Source organism: Chiroxiphia lanceolata, chromosome 1 (genome assembly GCF_009829145.1).
Source record: "Chiroxiphia lanceolata isolate bChiLan1 chromosome 1, bChiLan1.pri, whole genome shotgun sequence".
NCBI classification, from domain to species: domain Eukaryota; kingdom Metazoa; phylum Chordata; class Aves; order Passeriformes; family Pipridae; genus Chiroxiphia; species Chiroxiphia lanceolata.
In genome coordinates, this window is record NC_045637.1 from 58325703 (window position 1) to 58342901 (window position 17199).

Below are 17199 nucleotides of genomic sequence, written 5' to 3' on the forward strand. Positions count from 1 at the left end.
ACAATTATTTCTGTATTTAATAAAAAGCTGTCTACAATTCCACATGGTCATACTGCAAACTAAGAAACTGGGATTTCTCTTTTTGGTTTGGTGGGTTTGATTTTTAACTGCAAATGTTCAGTATTATTTCAACTAAAACGCTGACCTCAATAGAGTAGCTTTTTCTACTCTTGTCATACACAGAATGGATAGATTATGTGCATAAGAACCTAAAAAGGGCAAAATTATAAAAAGTCATGAGATTAGTATGTCTACACTTATTTGCAGTACAAGAGGTAATATTGTGACAAAAAAGCCATCAGTATTAACCGATCTTCTACTCTGAATAATGTCTAAAAAAAAAGCTACACTCACTAAAACTGGGTCTAACAATAATTTAACCCATTCCGATGACAACACTAACACTTCCATCACATGAAAATTTATCAGACCTTCCCATCTGAAATAAACAGAAAAACGCTCCACCCTAAAAGTCCAAACAAAAAAAAAAACCCTCAAGAACTACATCAGAGTTCCTTTTAAGGAGCTCTGGAAGCAAAGAACAATTAAAATCACTATGATGTATGAAACATAATTCCTTACTACATTTCATCAGATTAAGAGTGATGATTTTAAATGTTATGTCATTCTAGTCTTACTTGCATACATACTATAAACTAGCAGGGGCAGCAGAGCTTTGCAAACCATACATCATACCAGAGAAAAACAATATAGAGGGAAAAGAACACTGAATTTCAAAAACTTGTTTAAAAACTGTAATAAAAATTGGTTTTTTAAGATTTGAAATCTGCAGTGTGCACTGATAACAAAGAATGGACAAAGCTGCCCTCTGTGACCATACATCAGCCAATGCAGATCAGATTAATTTCTCTGTCCAGTGGTTATTTTCCCAGTACTAATCCCTGAGGAAGGCAACACTTTCTGCCCTCTTAAAATGCAAAAGCAAAAGACAATCACGTATGTGATGTCATACCTTTTCTACAGGGAGAAGTATTTGCAGCAATCTAACAGTGAAGACCGAAATGCTAATAAATGCCATTCTGTGATGCACCAACATCACCTTGGGCTGTTCTGCACTTATATTGGTTTTGTGATATAATATAGTTTCTCCAAGTAAACCCAAGACCAGAAGCAATCTGTCTTTCTGAAAACAAAATCAGAAATACAATAGTTAAAAAAAAATGAAACATTCCTGCATATTTACAGTGTTTATACAGCACCCACAGTATCATTAACACAATTATACCAAATACGCTAAAACTGCATAAATACACAGCACTGTTTGTCATACGAACAGAACTATACAGTAGACCTCAATCTACTTTCACTTTTAGTTCTGAATACTTGTTTAATAATTACCCATTACTGATTGCTCTCTCACCTTTCCTCTCCCACTTTTCTCCCCTCCCCCTGCCTAAATTTTTGCTCACTACACTTTTGAACTTCAATTTTAATATGGAAATACTAAGGCCTGGTCTGAACCTGCAAATAAACCTTTACCTTAAAATTAAAAAAAAAAAATTCGAAATCAACTCACAATCCAAACTTTGAAAACATCAAAGGTTTTTTTATCCCTATTCATTCTCAAAGGAAACAGCAAAGTGGTTTTTTTCCTCTCATCCTTTTTTTTTTTTTTTAAAATCAATACAATTGTACAAAATTACCCAGCTTATTTGCAGAATTTTGCTTGTTAGTAGCCTGGAAGCAAACATTATCCTACTAATAATAATCAGCAGGATACATATATTGATGCTCACAGTTTATATTTTAGTTTGATAGACTTGCAAGCAATGAAACATACTGATTCAGATCATAAAACAACTAGACAAAAAGGTATTAAGCTTCTGAGATAAAATATTCTGCAAGAAAACTTCAGCACTGACTTGGAGTTGATCAATTATCATAGATTTTCACAGATCAGTATCTTAAATTCAAAGAAAAAATTCTCATTTGCTAATAGGTCCTATAAATAATACAAAGATTAACATTTATAAAACAGAAAATAGGGAAGCCTACAGCAATATTTTAATTAATTAATATTGCAGTTATTATTGTTTCATGTTCAGTGGTATTTTCATGAATTCTAACTTAAGTCAGGTGCATTTAATTCAAGTTTTTAGACAAGTTTCCATCTGTAACTCTGATATGTTTGTTTCATGCCTAAGCCACGGCAGTTTATGCTTCAGCTTTCACCTGTCCTCAAAAAAGCAAGACAGTCATTATTATTTCATCTGTTATTCACTAATTTGATATTTCATGTATATAAGAATTCTCAGTTGTGTCCAGATATATTTCCAGCAATTTAAATTATTTGGTCAACAGCACCTTCACACTTCGAATCTCTCCTGAGCCAAAAAGTCTTCTTTCTTTCCCTGCTAAGCAACATAGTTAAGGATATCTGAAATTTGTGCAGTGATCTATAGTTCCTGTGTAGGGAATAGACAGCATGTACGCATCTTACAATTCTGGTCTTGGATCTAAACAGTTATCTTCCTGATTTTAAACAGATAGTTTATAATGAGTAAAGAATGTGAAAGTTGCCATTTACATCAAATGTCTCCAACATTTGTAGTTGGTACTTTTCCCTCATATCCCCCACATAAGTTTCTCTCAATGGCCGCTTATTTTCTTGAGATGAAACTCCATGTGTCGTCTGGTAAAGGAAGTTACATTTAAAAAAATAACATGTCATCAGTAGAACTAGTCATAAACTACTTAAAATTTTCAAAAGGGTAGCTCAGCAGAAGATTAGATCTGTATATGAATCACTCCAGAAAATGTCAGAGGCTTACAAAAGAAGACTTAAATATGGCTAAACAAAGTCTGAGGAATCTTACCAATTCCAATGCAAAAAGGCTATCATCTTCCCAAACATTTTCAGAAATAGCATCACCAATAAGGAACATGTCTTCAACAAGCAATTCAAGAACTTCCATTGTCACTCTCCGACTGCCTAGGAACACAAGTGAGAGGATAAACTGAAATGCAGACAAAGTATTATATTCTGATATTCAGAAGACATCACTATAAACAAGGGTTTATTCCAAATATAAAATATAAACTTGCTGTTTTTCCTTTTAATTTAAATAGAAGAAAATCTACATTATACCATATAAGTTGATAATAACTTTCATAAAAGTGTCTGTTGATTTTAGTGAAGATAAAAAACTCAAAATATAACCACATGAGAAACAGTGTGTTACTGCCTCACAGTATCACACTGTCTCACAGTGTGCCTTCAGATCACAGGCTTTCAGATCCAATATTAGTTTCCTTACAATCTGTGTCTCATTACAGCACAGTGGAAGAATGAAAGAATATCATCTAGTAGAGTTTAAAAAGTGTAAAAAACCTCACAGAAAGAGAAATAAAGACAGATCAACTTTATCCGAAAGCAAAACTATTTTAGGTCACAGAATCACAGAATATGTCAAGTTGGAAGAGACCCACAAGGATCATTGAGTTCAGCTCCTGGCCCCGCACAGGACCATCCCTAAGAGTCACACCATGCGCCTGAAAGTGAAAGTACTGTCCAAACGCTTCTTGAACTCTGTCAGGCTTGGTGCTGTGACCACTTCCCTGGGAAGCCTATTTCAGCACCCAACCACCCTCTGGGTGAAGAACCTTTTTCTAATACCCAAGTTGAACCTCCCCTGACACAATTTCAGGCCATTCCCTCAGGTCCAGTCACTTATCACCACAGAGAAGAGATCAATGTCTGCCCCTCCTCTTCCCCTCACAACAAAGTTGTAGACTGCAATGAGGTCTCCCCTCAGTCTCTTCTCCAGGCTGAACAGACCAAGTGACCTCAGCTGCTCCTCATACAGTCTGCTCCTCATTGAATCTATGATAAGATTCAATGAAAGAAACTTGAAAGGTGGAAAAACTGTATTTTAACTGTGCAGATTTGAAGTGACAGGCACCAGAAAAGGAAAAGATAGAAAATACATTTTCTGCAATTTTACATTATAAATAAAAGATGCCAGAAGTCACAAATGTGCTTGTGACTAATTAATATTTAAATATCACTATTCTGAAAGGGAAAAACAAAACTTTAATTCATTTTAGTTGGTTTATTACCAAAAAGAAAAGAGGACTGAACAATTTTCATACGTATTTCATACAATTTTTAAGCTAAAGCCTCTTTTACTATTCTAGTCATAGATAGATACATGTATATTTCCATCTCCTATATTTGAAAACCTTACCATGTTTACAATACCTGTTTTGAATTACATTTTACAGCTAAATACCATTTTAGACAACATAAGAACAAAAAGACTGTCCTTCAAAAAGACTTGGTAATTTAGAAACTTTATAGGTTAAAATTAAAATCATAGTTGTTATCATTACTTATGTTTCTTAAATTACAACGTGTTATTGCATTCATATGAATAAAAACAAACCTCTCCTCAGAATTTTTGTTTATTATTTCTTGAACAGGAGGTAAATTCCATGCTCAAAGAAATCAGAACATGTTTGGTTAAGTGTGGCTATTTTTTCATCCACACACCCACTTCTTCCCACCATCAGTAAAAAGTACTTAAAACTTCTGCAGCAATTCTGGAAAACAACCAGAAGATTCAAGCTTTATGACCGGAACAAAGTTCCAGGAAAAGAACTGTTGTAACTAGTTACAGTACTTCACTAATTATCTGTACCCTCATTTACTTGAGCTACTCACCTCATAATACCAACTTCTTAAGAGGTCTGTATTAAAAATGAGAAGGATAAATAAGTGAAATATTTAACACTTTCTGACCTGTTCTTAGAAGAGGTACTGCATTTTCCAAGACAGAAACACAGAATTGAGGAAGGCTAAGCTGCTTCATCTGTAATTCCAAAGTGTCCTCAATTTCAGTATCTGGTAGATCAATATGTCCTACATCAAATGGGGAATGCAGGGAGATTCTGGAGTTTGCATTTGCTTGAGTACTGTTTCCACTTAAAACAACAAGTAAACAACAAAAAAAGACATGGTTAACTCTTGCAAAGAGAAAACCCATATATGTACACATGTCAAAAATAGCATCAAGTATTTTCATGTCCTCCTTCCTTAAACATATCCTTCCTTCCATCCCATTCTTTTTTTGCTATCCACCAGTGTTGCAGGAAGAGGGGGATTTTGTTTGGTTGGTTTTGTAAATGTCAGAACTAGTAATATCACAAGTGAATCCCTAATGTTTTGGCAGTCATCTTCAAATGCACTTAGTACTGTGTACTGGAAGAAATACACATGCAATGAATACAATATTGCAAGAGAATATAAGTTGAATTGAAACTTATTTTTTGTGATGAACAAAATCTCTCAAGGCCACTTACCAAATAAATTTCATCCTGAATGATACTTACTGTATTAAAACCATTCTATATAGCTAGCCACAAGAATCATTGGAAGGAAAATTACAAAGTGTGCCCTATGTTAAAGCCTTAGGACTACCTCACCAACTGTAAAACAGAAAATATTCTCTTGCCCAAGAAAGCTTTAAGTGCAATCAAGTATATGTTACAAAATATACATGGTGTGATTATATTATAGAAATATCTACTTATTAATATATATTATATATAGTTCATATATATGAACAGTATAGTTCATAATTGTATTCTTTTTCAACTGTTTTCAAAAATAATCTAATTCTGTTGTCAGCATTATAATTAATACAATTCAGAACAGATATTTTTTATGCTTTTTCTTATCCTAAGATTTGCTTTAAAAACCTGTATTTAAAAACCGGACTTTTGTAGTTGGTTTTTGTTTGGTTCCTTTTGTTATTATTAAACATGCTGAAAAAAAGGAATTGTGGCATGACTGTGTTGCACTATATTGTCTAACTAAATGCAAAAGATTATAAAGAACAGTAATTAAGAATTTCAATGCCAACTGATTAAGAGGTCAATAGAAGACTACAATAAAAATAGAAGAGTTCACTAGTGTGTAGTGTGTTTGGCCGCACTTACCAGAGGGTAAGGAAGTAGAGGTATCAGTCATAAAAGTAATTCAGAAGAGGAAAGGTTAAGTTTCCAGGCAGAATTTGAAACAGACAAACAGATAGATTGAAGAGTCTCAAGATTTAAGAACAAGGAAAAGAAGAGTTACATATAGTTAGTAATAAACAAACAATTTACATTACAATTATTTTGAAAAAGACAAGATTCACTAAAAGCAGCTCTTCCATATAAAAACAAGCAATGTCAGAGCAACACTTCTGTCATTTCTCTCTATCATATCTTCTATTGACATCATGGTTTTTTTATGCTACCTCTGGGTTAAATTATATCTTTGCAAGAAATGGGATTTATGGACAGTAAGCAGTTCTACTGCACCACACAGGATGCAAGAAGATAAAAGCGTACAGTCATGAACAATTCATAATATGGCCATATACTTTTAATATACTACCACTCCCTGATTTCTAGATGTCTCATCACCACCTAAACCGGTCCTTATTCTTAAGCAGATTTCATTACTAGACTGATAGCCAGGCTATCACTATTTCTTGCACAATATACACCAGCTGCTATTAAACTGTGAAATGTTCAAAATGGTCAGATCCTAAAACACACTAAGCCTGGAGTTCATCGACATTAAAATATTAGTTATATATTAAAATATTAATATATTAGACTTGAGTAAAAATAAACTTCTAATATAATGACTCTCAAGATGCATTTACAATTTACTACATGAGATATTCTCATCACAGTCGAATGCCTAGGAGTTACTCAATCGTTAAGACCATACACTACAGAGACTCGTACAAACTACCAACAAGAATGCAGTAAGGATTTACAAGGACTTTTAAACTTCCACATATTAAAAGACTTTGGTTCTTGAATAGCAGCTTTAAGTCTGTTGTGTCAAGATGAGTAGCAAAATCACACACAAATCTCTCCGTTTGGAGGGAACACAGACAATTCATAATTTCATATTGGAGTAAAATTTTTAGATGCTATAGAACTGAATTTTGTTGTCAGATTTAAAAGTAAAGATTAAAGACTAATAGAAATCTTTCTACGTCATAGCGTTTTGGACAATACGATACCCCGTTACCTATGGGACGGCCATTCTACTTAAAAGAACTACAAGGTCATCGGCTGAAAAAAAACAAAAAATTCCTGACTTTATAGCAATAGTCTGAATAAATGCTTGTCTGTGTATTACAAATACATGCACAAGCAATAACAATTAATACTAAGAGATTTCGTTTAAAAAGGTGGTTGGCTACAAAATGTGGCAACGATCTTATATATTCTAAACACCACTTAAAGAACAGTTTCATTCATAAAACATGGCCTGAATTTTCACAGTTACCAAAACTCTTGCATCATTCCACACACTGACAAGGAGTTGATGATATAAGCCCATATTAATAATTTTTTTTAATTGAAGTGTAACTTATTTCCTGTTTTATTCACCTAGAAGATACTGCATCCCAATCTTGACCATCTCCTCTAGGACGCTGAACTGTCCGTCCAATTACAGATGGTCGAGGGCTACTACTTCCAGGTGATGGATTCTGAGAACGAGGAGGACCTCTTGGCTCTTGACAGTAAGATATAGATGAATTCTGGGAAGCTGTGCCTTTATGTAACACAAAGCATATATTTTCCATTAGTGGAATCCATTATTCTGAAAGATACTAACACAATGAACGGTAAAAGTAACCAGGTAAGATATGGAAAACACCAAGTAAATACTGGTGAGCTAGGACAACCTATCACTGGCAAGCAGCAGAGTTTGGAAAAGTAATTCCAAGGCAAAACCACTAAAGATTCCAGTTGAATCATAAATCTTGAGTTTTAAAAATAGAAACAAGCGTGTCTGCCTAAGGCTATTGGACTTGTTGATGTTATAACTGAATTAGCAGCCAATATCACTTATTAAGACACCAAATATAGTGGCAATCTTATGAAGAAAACCAGACTACCAATTTACAGAAACAGAGTTGATTCAATTCAGATGACAAAATGGAAACAGGAAGACCATTACAACTAATTTACACCATTAAAGCTATAACATTTAAGCATTAAGAGCACTGTGAAATAGGTTTAATGACTGCAAAACTCAAAACAATGATTAAACTATTTTTAGCCACCAGCATAAGAAGTTGACATAGCTAATGAAATTAGTAACTACACTGTTAAGAACTAACAGCTCAAAAACTTTTCTGAAACTCTGCCCACTTTTATTTTACAGATTTGATCTTAGTTTTAGTTAAAATTCCTCTCCTGCTGACATACAAACAACTGGATACTGGGAAAAGTAGATGAATGAGTAGACTGGGAAAAGTAAATGAATCTCAGCAAACTGTAAAAATGAGTAAGTACTTTAAAACAATTCAAGTACTCAAACTTTTTTTATTAACATTAGTAGCACTGAACACCATTTATTCAGCAAAACAATTTCACAAGATTACATTTGCTATAAATTTCAGGGGCTTCTTTCCAAAATCATTTTAGGCAATCTTAACTGTAGTAAAAACAACAGTATTTCAAATAGTTAAAAATACCTACCTTGCTCTGTGGAAGAAAAACTTGGATCTCTATGAAAGTTAAGCCTGCTTCTCAAGAAGATGCACAACTGTTGCAAGCATGACACAGCCTGCAAAGCTAAACGATGTCTTCCATCTCCTACAAAAGCCAGGTTTAGCAGGGACAAAAGGCTCTGCAAAGGCAAAACCATCAACACCAATAGCTGAACATTAATCACGTTCATGAACAACTATGCCAGCAAAAGTCTTGCACTAAATATAGTCCACAAATGCTTCCAAGGGTTTTTCAAAATCACAGCAAAGAATAAATAGGCTTAACTACTGTTTTCTTACCGAATGCAAGACTACCAGTTCTAAGGAAAAAGCAGAGTTCTACACTGTACTTCCAATGAAGTCAGTACTTTCATTGTGGAAGCCCATTAGAGGGTGTGCATACAACACCACCACAAATTTATCTTATCCAGAAGAAACAAAGTATTACTTCAGAACACACTTCATTACTGATTAGCAACATACATTACAACCAAAAAATTCTCTAAACATGATAGGTAGCCAATGTCCCCTTTCCTACGCACTTAGAGTTAACATAAAGGAACTTCGTTAGATTTGGTTTAGAATCATATTAGAATTCTCCTTGGACTTTTGTTTAGATATTTGGTTAGAACAAATCATATAATTTACATCAATTCTTCCTTGGCACAATTATACCACAGCAAACAAAACATTAAACTTTATGTGAATTCTTGCCTGTACAATCTTTGGCCTTGAAGGAAGATCTCAGCAGGAAAATCTTGCATAATCACATCCTGAAGAAGCTCACAAGTACTCCAAATTAAATTTTGGTTGTTCTCTCAAAGAACTAAAAGTTCAGATTTAAATATGTATTAAAATTAAAAAGAACCAACCAGTAATTACTAGCTTGAACAAGTATTTACAAGAAAGTTACAATCACAACACTGAAGAATCTAAAGGAAAAAACCTCTGTACTAGTCACACTACTTTTAAAATTGAATTATTTCTAAGCCATGCTCATCCTATATACAATAAAGAACAAACTCAGCTCCAGCTATTTTCAAGCCACATGTAAAATTAGGTTCCAAAAAGAGAAATAACATTACTGATATTCAATTTGAAATTAAAATAACAAATACTAGAAAGTCCCTCTGAAGCTGGTAATTATCTGTGTTATACAGCAAGTAATCTAACTCATACCAGTAAAAAAGTTTCTTTCATTACTAAGGTTCATGTAGAACTTAAAAACACTCGAATTACCTATGTGGGAAGTTCCGTAAAGGAAGACATTTATTAGCTATTCTCTAAGATGTATATTAGTAAATAATAAAAACCTTTAGGATAGTCTACTTCACTTTTTTCCACTTTAATCATTTCAGAAACCACTGTTTCTGAAATCACTGTAAAAAAAAGTCCAGATTTACAAATCTCTGTTCTTTCTCTATACTTCGGCATAAAGGAAATTAAATATTAAAGATGTTTTCCAGTTTCAGGGATCTTTCAAACAACAAACAAAAAAACCTATACTAGAAACCTATCACAGTTCTGTGTCAAGTCATAAGGAATCCCAACTACTGAATTTTTCCTTGGGCCACTTCAAACACTGTTTTTCTAAATGAAAGTTAAAACCAAAAAATAAAATCATTGCAGAAAGACAATCAGAATGACTCAGTACCTGGATAAGATCCTGTACCTAAACTTATTGCCATAAACCTAGCCAAGGGACTACTGAAAGTATGGATTTTCCTGCCAAGTGGTCATGGGGGTAAAGTAAATAATGATTTTATTCCACCTTGTTCTAATATTAACTGAATGAAATCTTTGATCCACTTGAGAAATTTAGAAGACAGCCTGAAGTATCATGAAAAAAAAAAAAACCAAATGTACTCTGATTTAAACACTAAGAATGGAGAGCGACACTGCCCAACCTCAGCACAGCTTTCACAATCATTTATCAAAAAGTAGCTCATTAGGTTATTTACAGGAACAGCTTTATGATGCAGAAGGACAGAAATTGACAACTGCTATTTCAGAAAAATAAAACCTACAATAAAATTCTAATGTTTCTATTACTGCACCTTTCATTTGATGAAAGCACATGTCTATCTGTTGAAGTCAGAGTTAGCCAAGGAAATGTGGAAAATTTCAAGCATTTCACTGCAAAAAACCAGAGCAGATATTTTGGAATAAATTTTATAGAAATGTTATACCATATATATTCAAGACAAAGAAACTTATGAACTATACAGAATCTGAAAAATAACTACGTTTTACTAAATATGGACTTACACGAACTCAAGTGCTTTTAATGAAAGTATTCAGCAACACCAAAACACCACTAAAATCATCTTAAACCCAAATGAAATATACTTAATGAAGAAAGTTTTAGTAAATCTGGTACTACAGAATATTTATTAGCATATAAATCTCTAAAACCAGAAAATCGCCCTCATGCTTTTACTCTTAAAGAAGTAGAAATTATCATTCTTACAGAATTATGGCACATAATAACTCTAACGAAAATAACTTTGAAGCTATTTTTAACTTCAAGTTTGTAATAATTATTGTGCAATTCTTAAGACAGTTTATAAACTACTAAAGAAGTAAACTGGTGATTCACATACAGTAATGCAAAGTCATATTTTAAAATCTAGTTCTTAGCACCATACTGTATGTTAAATACGACACACCTCTGTGAACTGCTACTAATATACTGGTACAGGCAAAGACTTGCCACAGTATTACCGGTCTCTGCTTGTCAGAGAAACACTTCATATAATCTTACTGACAAAAAAAAAAAAAAAATCAAATTGTAACATCGATTTTCATTTAGATACAAGGTAAACATTCCCAAAGCATAATCCAGTTTTCTAAGAAGTAGAAAGGTACTTCAGACTAAGTTTTTTAAACAGCCACTTTTGACTATGAAACACAGATCTTCTGAAAAGCATTAGCAATTTAAATAATCTTTAAAATTGCAGCACTTTTTAACACACTTTACATATTCCAAAAAGCTAAGCTTTTTACTAGAAAAGAGAAGATCTATTAAGACGAGGTCATTTTTATAAGCGTTATAATTGTAGTTTCTGTGGTACTCGATTTCACAGAATAACAATAGGAAAGAAATAACCAATATTGCTATGCACATTTCTAATGAAATTCAATCTAAATTACAACTCTAAGCACTTTCTATAATTAACATATTCCTTCATAACTACACATACCGGCTGTTCTTTTGGGAGGTATTTCTAACTGTAGTGGATGACTTCTACCTTGACAAAATATCCAGTGAATAATTCCTCTTGAGGTAGAACTAAAATAAAAAAAAGAAATTTAAAAAATGTACACCACACACACAAAAGAAAAACTCGATTTTCATGTTTTTCCTGAACTACCTCCTTTTGCCCTTGAGTTCTAAATCAGTCTCCTTAATAGGTTAAAATAGTCTCAGATGATAAGAAAAATTGAGTAAAGAGAGTGTATCAATGTGTATTTTTTCATAATTATATTCTGCAATATCATTCAAACAATAGCAAAAATAATTACACAAAATGTATTGCCTGATGGAGAACTGGCAGCCAAACAAAAGGTTTTCCTTTAATCTACCTATGTAGCAATAAAATAGACTTTTTTAATTAACTTCTTATAGCCTTTTTCTATCAAAACTGCTGCCTTCTCGGGTCCCACGAAAAGTTGTCCCCTTTGTATATAATATGTATATTGTTAAATACACATCATTCATACACAAACTTTATAAATATAATCACAAGGTATGTAACATTAAAAGTAGTCTCTCCAGACCATAATATTTGGTTCAAAAGATCAGACTAAATAATGCCCAGATTATTAGTTTACATTTTTTCCCAGTAACTGAAGTTGAAACAGAAAGAAAAATACAACGCTCCTGTTAGGAAGCACCAAGACTATTTCATCCACACATGCATACAATTTACAGCTTAAGTAACTTCAACTGAGTAGTTCTAAAAGATAAGAATGCACATGTACAACATTAATACAGTGGAAACATGAAGTAAAAATCTGCCCCTACATGGGCACAGGAAGAAAAAAAGAAAAGGAAAAAAACCTCCACAATTGCCAGGCATCACATAGTGCCAAATAGTTCTAGCAAACTACAACTCCAAGCATTAGACAGGCTGCAGAACCACAAAAATTGCTTTTATCTCTGAAACTGCACAGTATGAGCGAGAGAGGTGTGGCCACTTACAGCATGCACTGTAACAGCAGTGTCTTTCCCACAATAACCAGGAGGATGAAGTAAGCACTTCTATGATTTGTAATTTTCTCCTCCAAACTTTGTGTTAAATTTTCAAGGCAGAAGAGGAGACTCACAGGAGTTACGTTATATCTAAGAGGCACTGTAAATCTTTGTGTAACAGATAGATAATGAGCTAGATAACAGAAGCAAGTAATAGCACTTCACATATATGTGAAGTACTCACACATAATATGACATTTTAAAGAAAGTTTATGGATTTTTCTATGACAAATACTAATACAAAACTAAGTAGACAGTGCATACAACTAATGTAGTTTTAAAAATTGTTCTACTAGGATCAACCACTGTTTATTTCTTTTTTTTTTTTAAGATCTGAATTGCTCTCAAAGCTAAAGCCTATTACACAATGAAGAGCAGAAAAGCACACTTTACTAACTAAATTACAGATTTATTCAGAGTTGCTACACTTGCTGCCATAAAGTGTTCTTAGAAGTTGCGTCATGCTCTTTGTACATTATAGAAAACAGATATTACACACTGAAGAAAAGGGCAGAGAATTCCATCACAAGAATGGCACTAGGTGGTTTAGCTAAAGTCACACTGTCTTTGGCAGAATTTGATTACTACACAATTCACTGATCTCTCAGGAATAATTTGCCTATTATGGTTGAAAAGATCAGCTTTACATAGCCTTTCCCTTTACTTTAATTTAAAATAGATTACACTCCAAAATATGTAATTTACCTGGTTGATCTACTGAAGGCTGAGACTGAGCTTGATAACATACTGATAAAGAACTAGAAGAAAGTTCAGAAGGAAGGAAGAACAGTCCATCCACAATCCCATCAATTATGGCCTGCAAGTTTGGATCCACATCAGGGCGAAGCTGAGAGAAAAATTCCACTGCACCAATTCCAATCATTTTCTGGGCAGCAGGGGGATGCTATATTAGGACAAATAATTGACAAAGTTAGTCTGAAAAGTCTCAAGGTGTCTGGATGAGGGTGGGGGATAGAGAGCAGCAGGGGAGGAAAAAATAGAATTGTAATATTTAATTTATATTTTGCCTTTATTCATTTAGACCACTGGGCTGAGATAGAGTTCATTTGCTCTACAGTGGCTGGTAGGGGGCTGTGTTTTGGATTTGTGCTGCACACAGGGTTGATAATATAGAGATGTTTTTGTTATTGCTGAGCAGTGCCTACACAGAACCAAAGACTTTTCTGCTTTTCATACTGCCACGCTGGCAAGGGGTCTGGGAGTACATGGGAGGCTGGGAGGAGACAGGGCTGGGACAGGTGACCCCAACAGACCAAACGGATATTCTATATCACAGAATCATAAAACAGCCAGGGTTTAAAGAGACCGTAAAGATCATCTAGTTCCAACAGCACGCTCAGTCTATAAAGTGGGGGAAAGAAGAAGGAAGGGAGAGATATTTCGAGTGATGGTATTTGTCTTCCTAAGTCAGCGTTAGAGGTGATGGAGCCCTGCTGTCCCAGGGATGGCTGAACACCTGCTTGCCCATGGGAAGTGGTGAATGAATCCCTTGCTTTTCTTTGCTTGTGCACACAGCTTTTGCTTTCCCTATTAAACTGTCTTTATCTCAACCCACAATTTCTCTTTCTCTGCCTTTTACCCTTCCAATTCTCTCCCAGATCCCACTGGTGGGGGAGTGAGTGAGCAGCTGTGTGGGGCTCGGTGTCTGGCTGGGGTTAAACCATGACAATCATCCATTAGTATCAAGGATGGGTTTTTTTGTTTCCTCTGCCTAGCTGCTGTTTAGTGATTAAAACAAAACAATGTAAAAATCTGAGATATCTGAAATTTCTCTAACATTTTCTCAATTTTCTTAAGATAACTTGCACTGATGTTCAAATCTTCATTTTCCAGGAACAGTGCAAATGCCTAGCTGCAAATAATGCTCCAAGGGAAAAAAGAAACACTTAGTGAGAAACTAAAGGAGAAATCCAGAAAAGAATGATTTTTCTCAGCTATAATCTGGTGTCCTCTTACCCATTTTCAAGTCACTCAAATTGTTTTAATTTTGGTCTGCACACAGTGGCTTTATTATTCCTGTTTTACAAAAACACTCTAAAAATCTCATTATATGGAGCTACAAATTCAAATAATATTCAGCCTTATTTAGCTTCGGCATTCTAAGGGCATATAGTTTAAAAATAAATTAATGTTAGTATGTCATACCTTGATCAAACTGTTCACAAAATTAGTACTTCCTCTTTATTGGTACGACTGGGAAATTGAACCACTCCAAAAGGTTACGAAAAAGCGCTTTTTCATGGACCAGATCAGCATAAGAAATCAAGTTGTGATCTAATTTAAATAGAATAGTCTTCAGAGATCGCTCTCTTATCTCTGTCAGTTCATGACCTGCCCAAAAAAAAATATATTAAAAAGCCATAATATTATTTGATGTAATTTTTTTCTTAATTGGACAAACAGAATACTGTCAAAGATCTGTGGGGAAAAAAAAGCCAGCTTTTATGCTGTCAGTATTATGCCTACAAGGAAGACAAATATGATTATGTGCACCAGCGATAACCTAATCAAGTATGTTTGCATGGTTACAAAGCAGAGAAACATTATAAACTATACTATACTAGATATAATATGGTGCCAAGTGTACCTCTCCTGATATAACCTGGTGCCTGAACCTCTGCCAAAATATGCTGTGGATACGGAAAGCTGCCTCGGAGTCGTCAATCTGACAAAGAAACTACCTAAGCCCACTGAATCGAAAGGCACCATTTCTGAAGGGGCAGCCTTCGGCGTTTTTTCCACCTAGGGCAGCATTTCCACCTAGGGCAGCATTTCCACCTAGGGCAGCATTTCCACCTAGGGAAGCGCCGCCGTCCCCCTACGCCTGCAGCGGCGAACCGAGCGGGAGAGCAGGACCCAGCGGGGCGGCAGAGGCCGGGCAGGGATGGCCGGGCTCCCGCACACCACGGCCGGGCCCCTCGCCCTCCCTGCACACAGCTGCACAGGCGGAGAGGCCGGGACAGCCCCGGGAGGAGAGGGGAGCCATTACCCAGCTTCCTGACGAGCGACGACAACTCCATCGCACCCTCTCCCCGCCCGCATTCAACCGCCGCGCCGGCCCCGCCCGCCCGGCTAGGAAGGGGCCGCAGAGCACCTCGGGAATCGTAGTCCGCCCGCTGCCGACTGGGACCCGCCGCTGCCCCCGCTGCCCTTCGCCACGCGCAAAGCACGCCGGGAGCTTTCACTGCCCCGCGGCGCGCCGGCGGGAGCGCAGAAAACTACAGCTCCCAGGCGGCCCCGCGTCGAGCGCGCCCGCCCGCGCCAGGCCGGCAGCGGTGCGCCCGCTGTGCCGCCCAAAGCGCCGCCTGAAGCGGGGATTAGCTTGGGCGGGTGCGGCCCCTTCTCCTGGGAACAGAGGCAGGATGAGCGGGCATGGTCCTGAGCTGCGCCAGGGGAGATATGAGTTAGACATTAGGGAGGAGTTTCTTCACAGGGAGGGCGATTAGACACTGGAACGGGCTGCCCAGGGAGGTGGTGGAGTCACCGTCCCCGGAGGTGTTTAAGGGAAGACTGGACCTGTCACTCAGTGCCGTGGTCTGGTTGACAGGGTGGTGTTGAACTCGATGATCTCCCAGGCCTTTTCCAGCCCAATTGATTCTGTGATACGCGCAGCCCCGGGGCTCACGGTGCCGTGCCCGGTGGTGCGGTGGGGGCCCGCAGCGCAGCTCTGCCCGTCCCGGGGCGTTCGGAGCCGTGAGCGGCTCAGTGACAGCGGGTGTGCGCTGCCCAGCCCGCGGCTGTCACCGCGCCTCCCGCCCGTGTCTCTGCCCCTGTAGGGCCGCGGCTCTTCACGTCCTCCGTTCTGGCCTCATTCTCTGCAGCATCAACTTCTGCAAACATTGGATTTATTTTTTTATTATTTTTTTTTCTGAGTCCAGACACTAAATTAAAAAGGAAAATATGTGTTTCTTCAGCCTTTACTGCACCATGGCCCCGATCTGGAAGCCAGAGAATGATTCGTTCGTTCCAGTACTTGAAGGGAGCTGACAAGAAAGGTGGAGAGGGACTTTTTACAAGGGCATGTAGTGACAGCACAAGAGGAAATGGCTTCAAACTGAAAGAGGGTGGGTTTAGATTAAGTGTTAGGAAGAAATTCTGTACTGTGAGGGTGGTGAGACACTGGAACAGGTTGCCTAGAGAAACTGGGGGTGCCCTATCCCTGGCAGTGTTCAAGGCCGAGTTGGATGGGGCTTTGAACAACCTGGTCTACTGAAAAGTGTCCCTGCCCATGGCAGGGGGGCAGGAACTAGATGATCTTTAGGGTCCCTTCCAACTCAAGCCATTCTACAATTCTACAATTTATGTTTGTAGTAATTTAATAATGTATTTGCTAATATCACTTTGATGGATCTGACAGCACACAGGAAATAACTCTTGCTGATTTCTGTAAAGTAA

At 36.7% G+C, this 17199-nt stretch overlaps 1 protein-coding gene across 1 annotated transcript in view; it reads right to left on the reverse strand.

Moving 5' to 3' along the window:
- The window catches only part of RTTN (rotatin), a 77057-nt gene extending 61174 nt beyond the window's left edge, over positions 1-15883 (reverse strand). The window contains 15 exon segments of the mRNA XM_032681706.1: positions 974-1144; positions 2838-2953; positions 4763-4944; positions 7420-7585; positions 8518-8668; positions 9243-9262; positions 9265-9345; positions 9483-9493; positions 10586-10664; positions 11732-11785; positions 11788-11820; positions 13489-13687; positions 14950-14977; positions 14979-15135; positions 15794-15883. Of these exon segments, the coding sequence (XP_032537597.1) occupies positions 974-1144; positions 2838-2953; positions 4763-4944; positions 7420-7585; positions 8518-8668; positions 9243-9262; positions 9265-9345; positions 9483-9493; positions 10586-10664; positions 11732-11785; positions 11788-11820; positions 13489-13687; positions 14950-14977; positions 14979-15135; positions 15794-15824 (1479 nt within the window). The 5' untranslated portion in view covers positions 15825-15883.
- Between the last annotated feature and the right edge of the window lie 1316 nt (positions 15884-17199).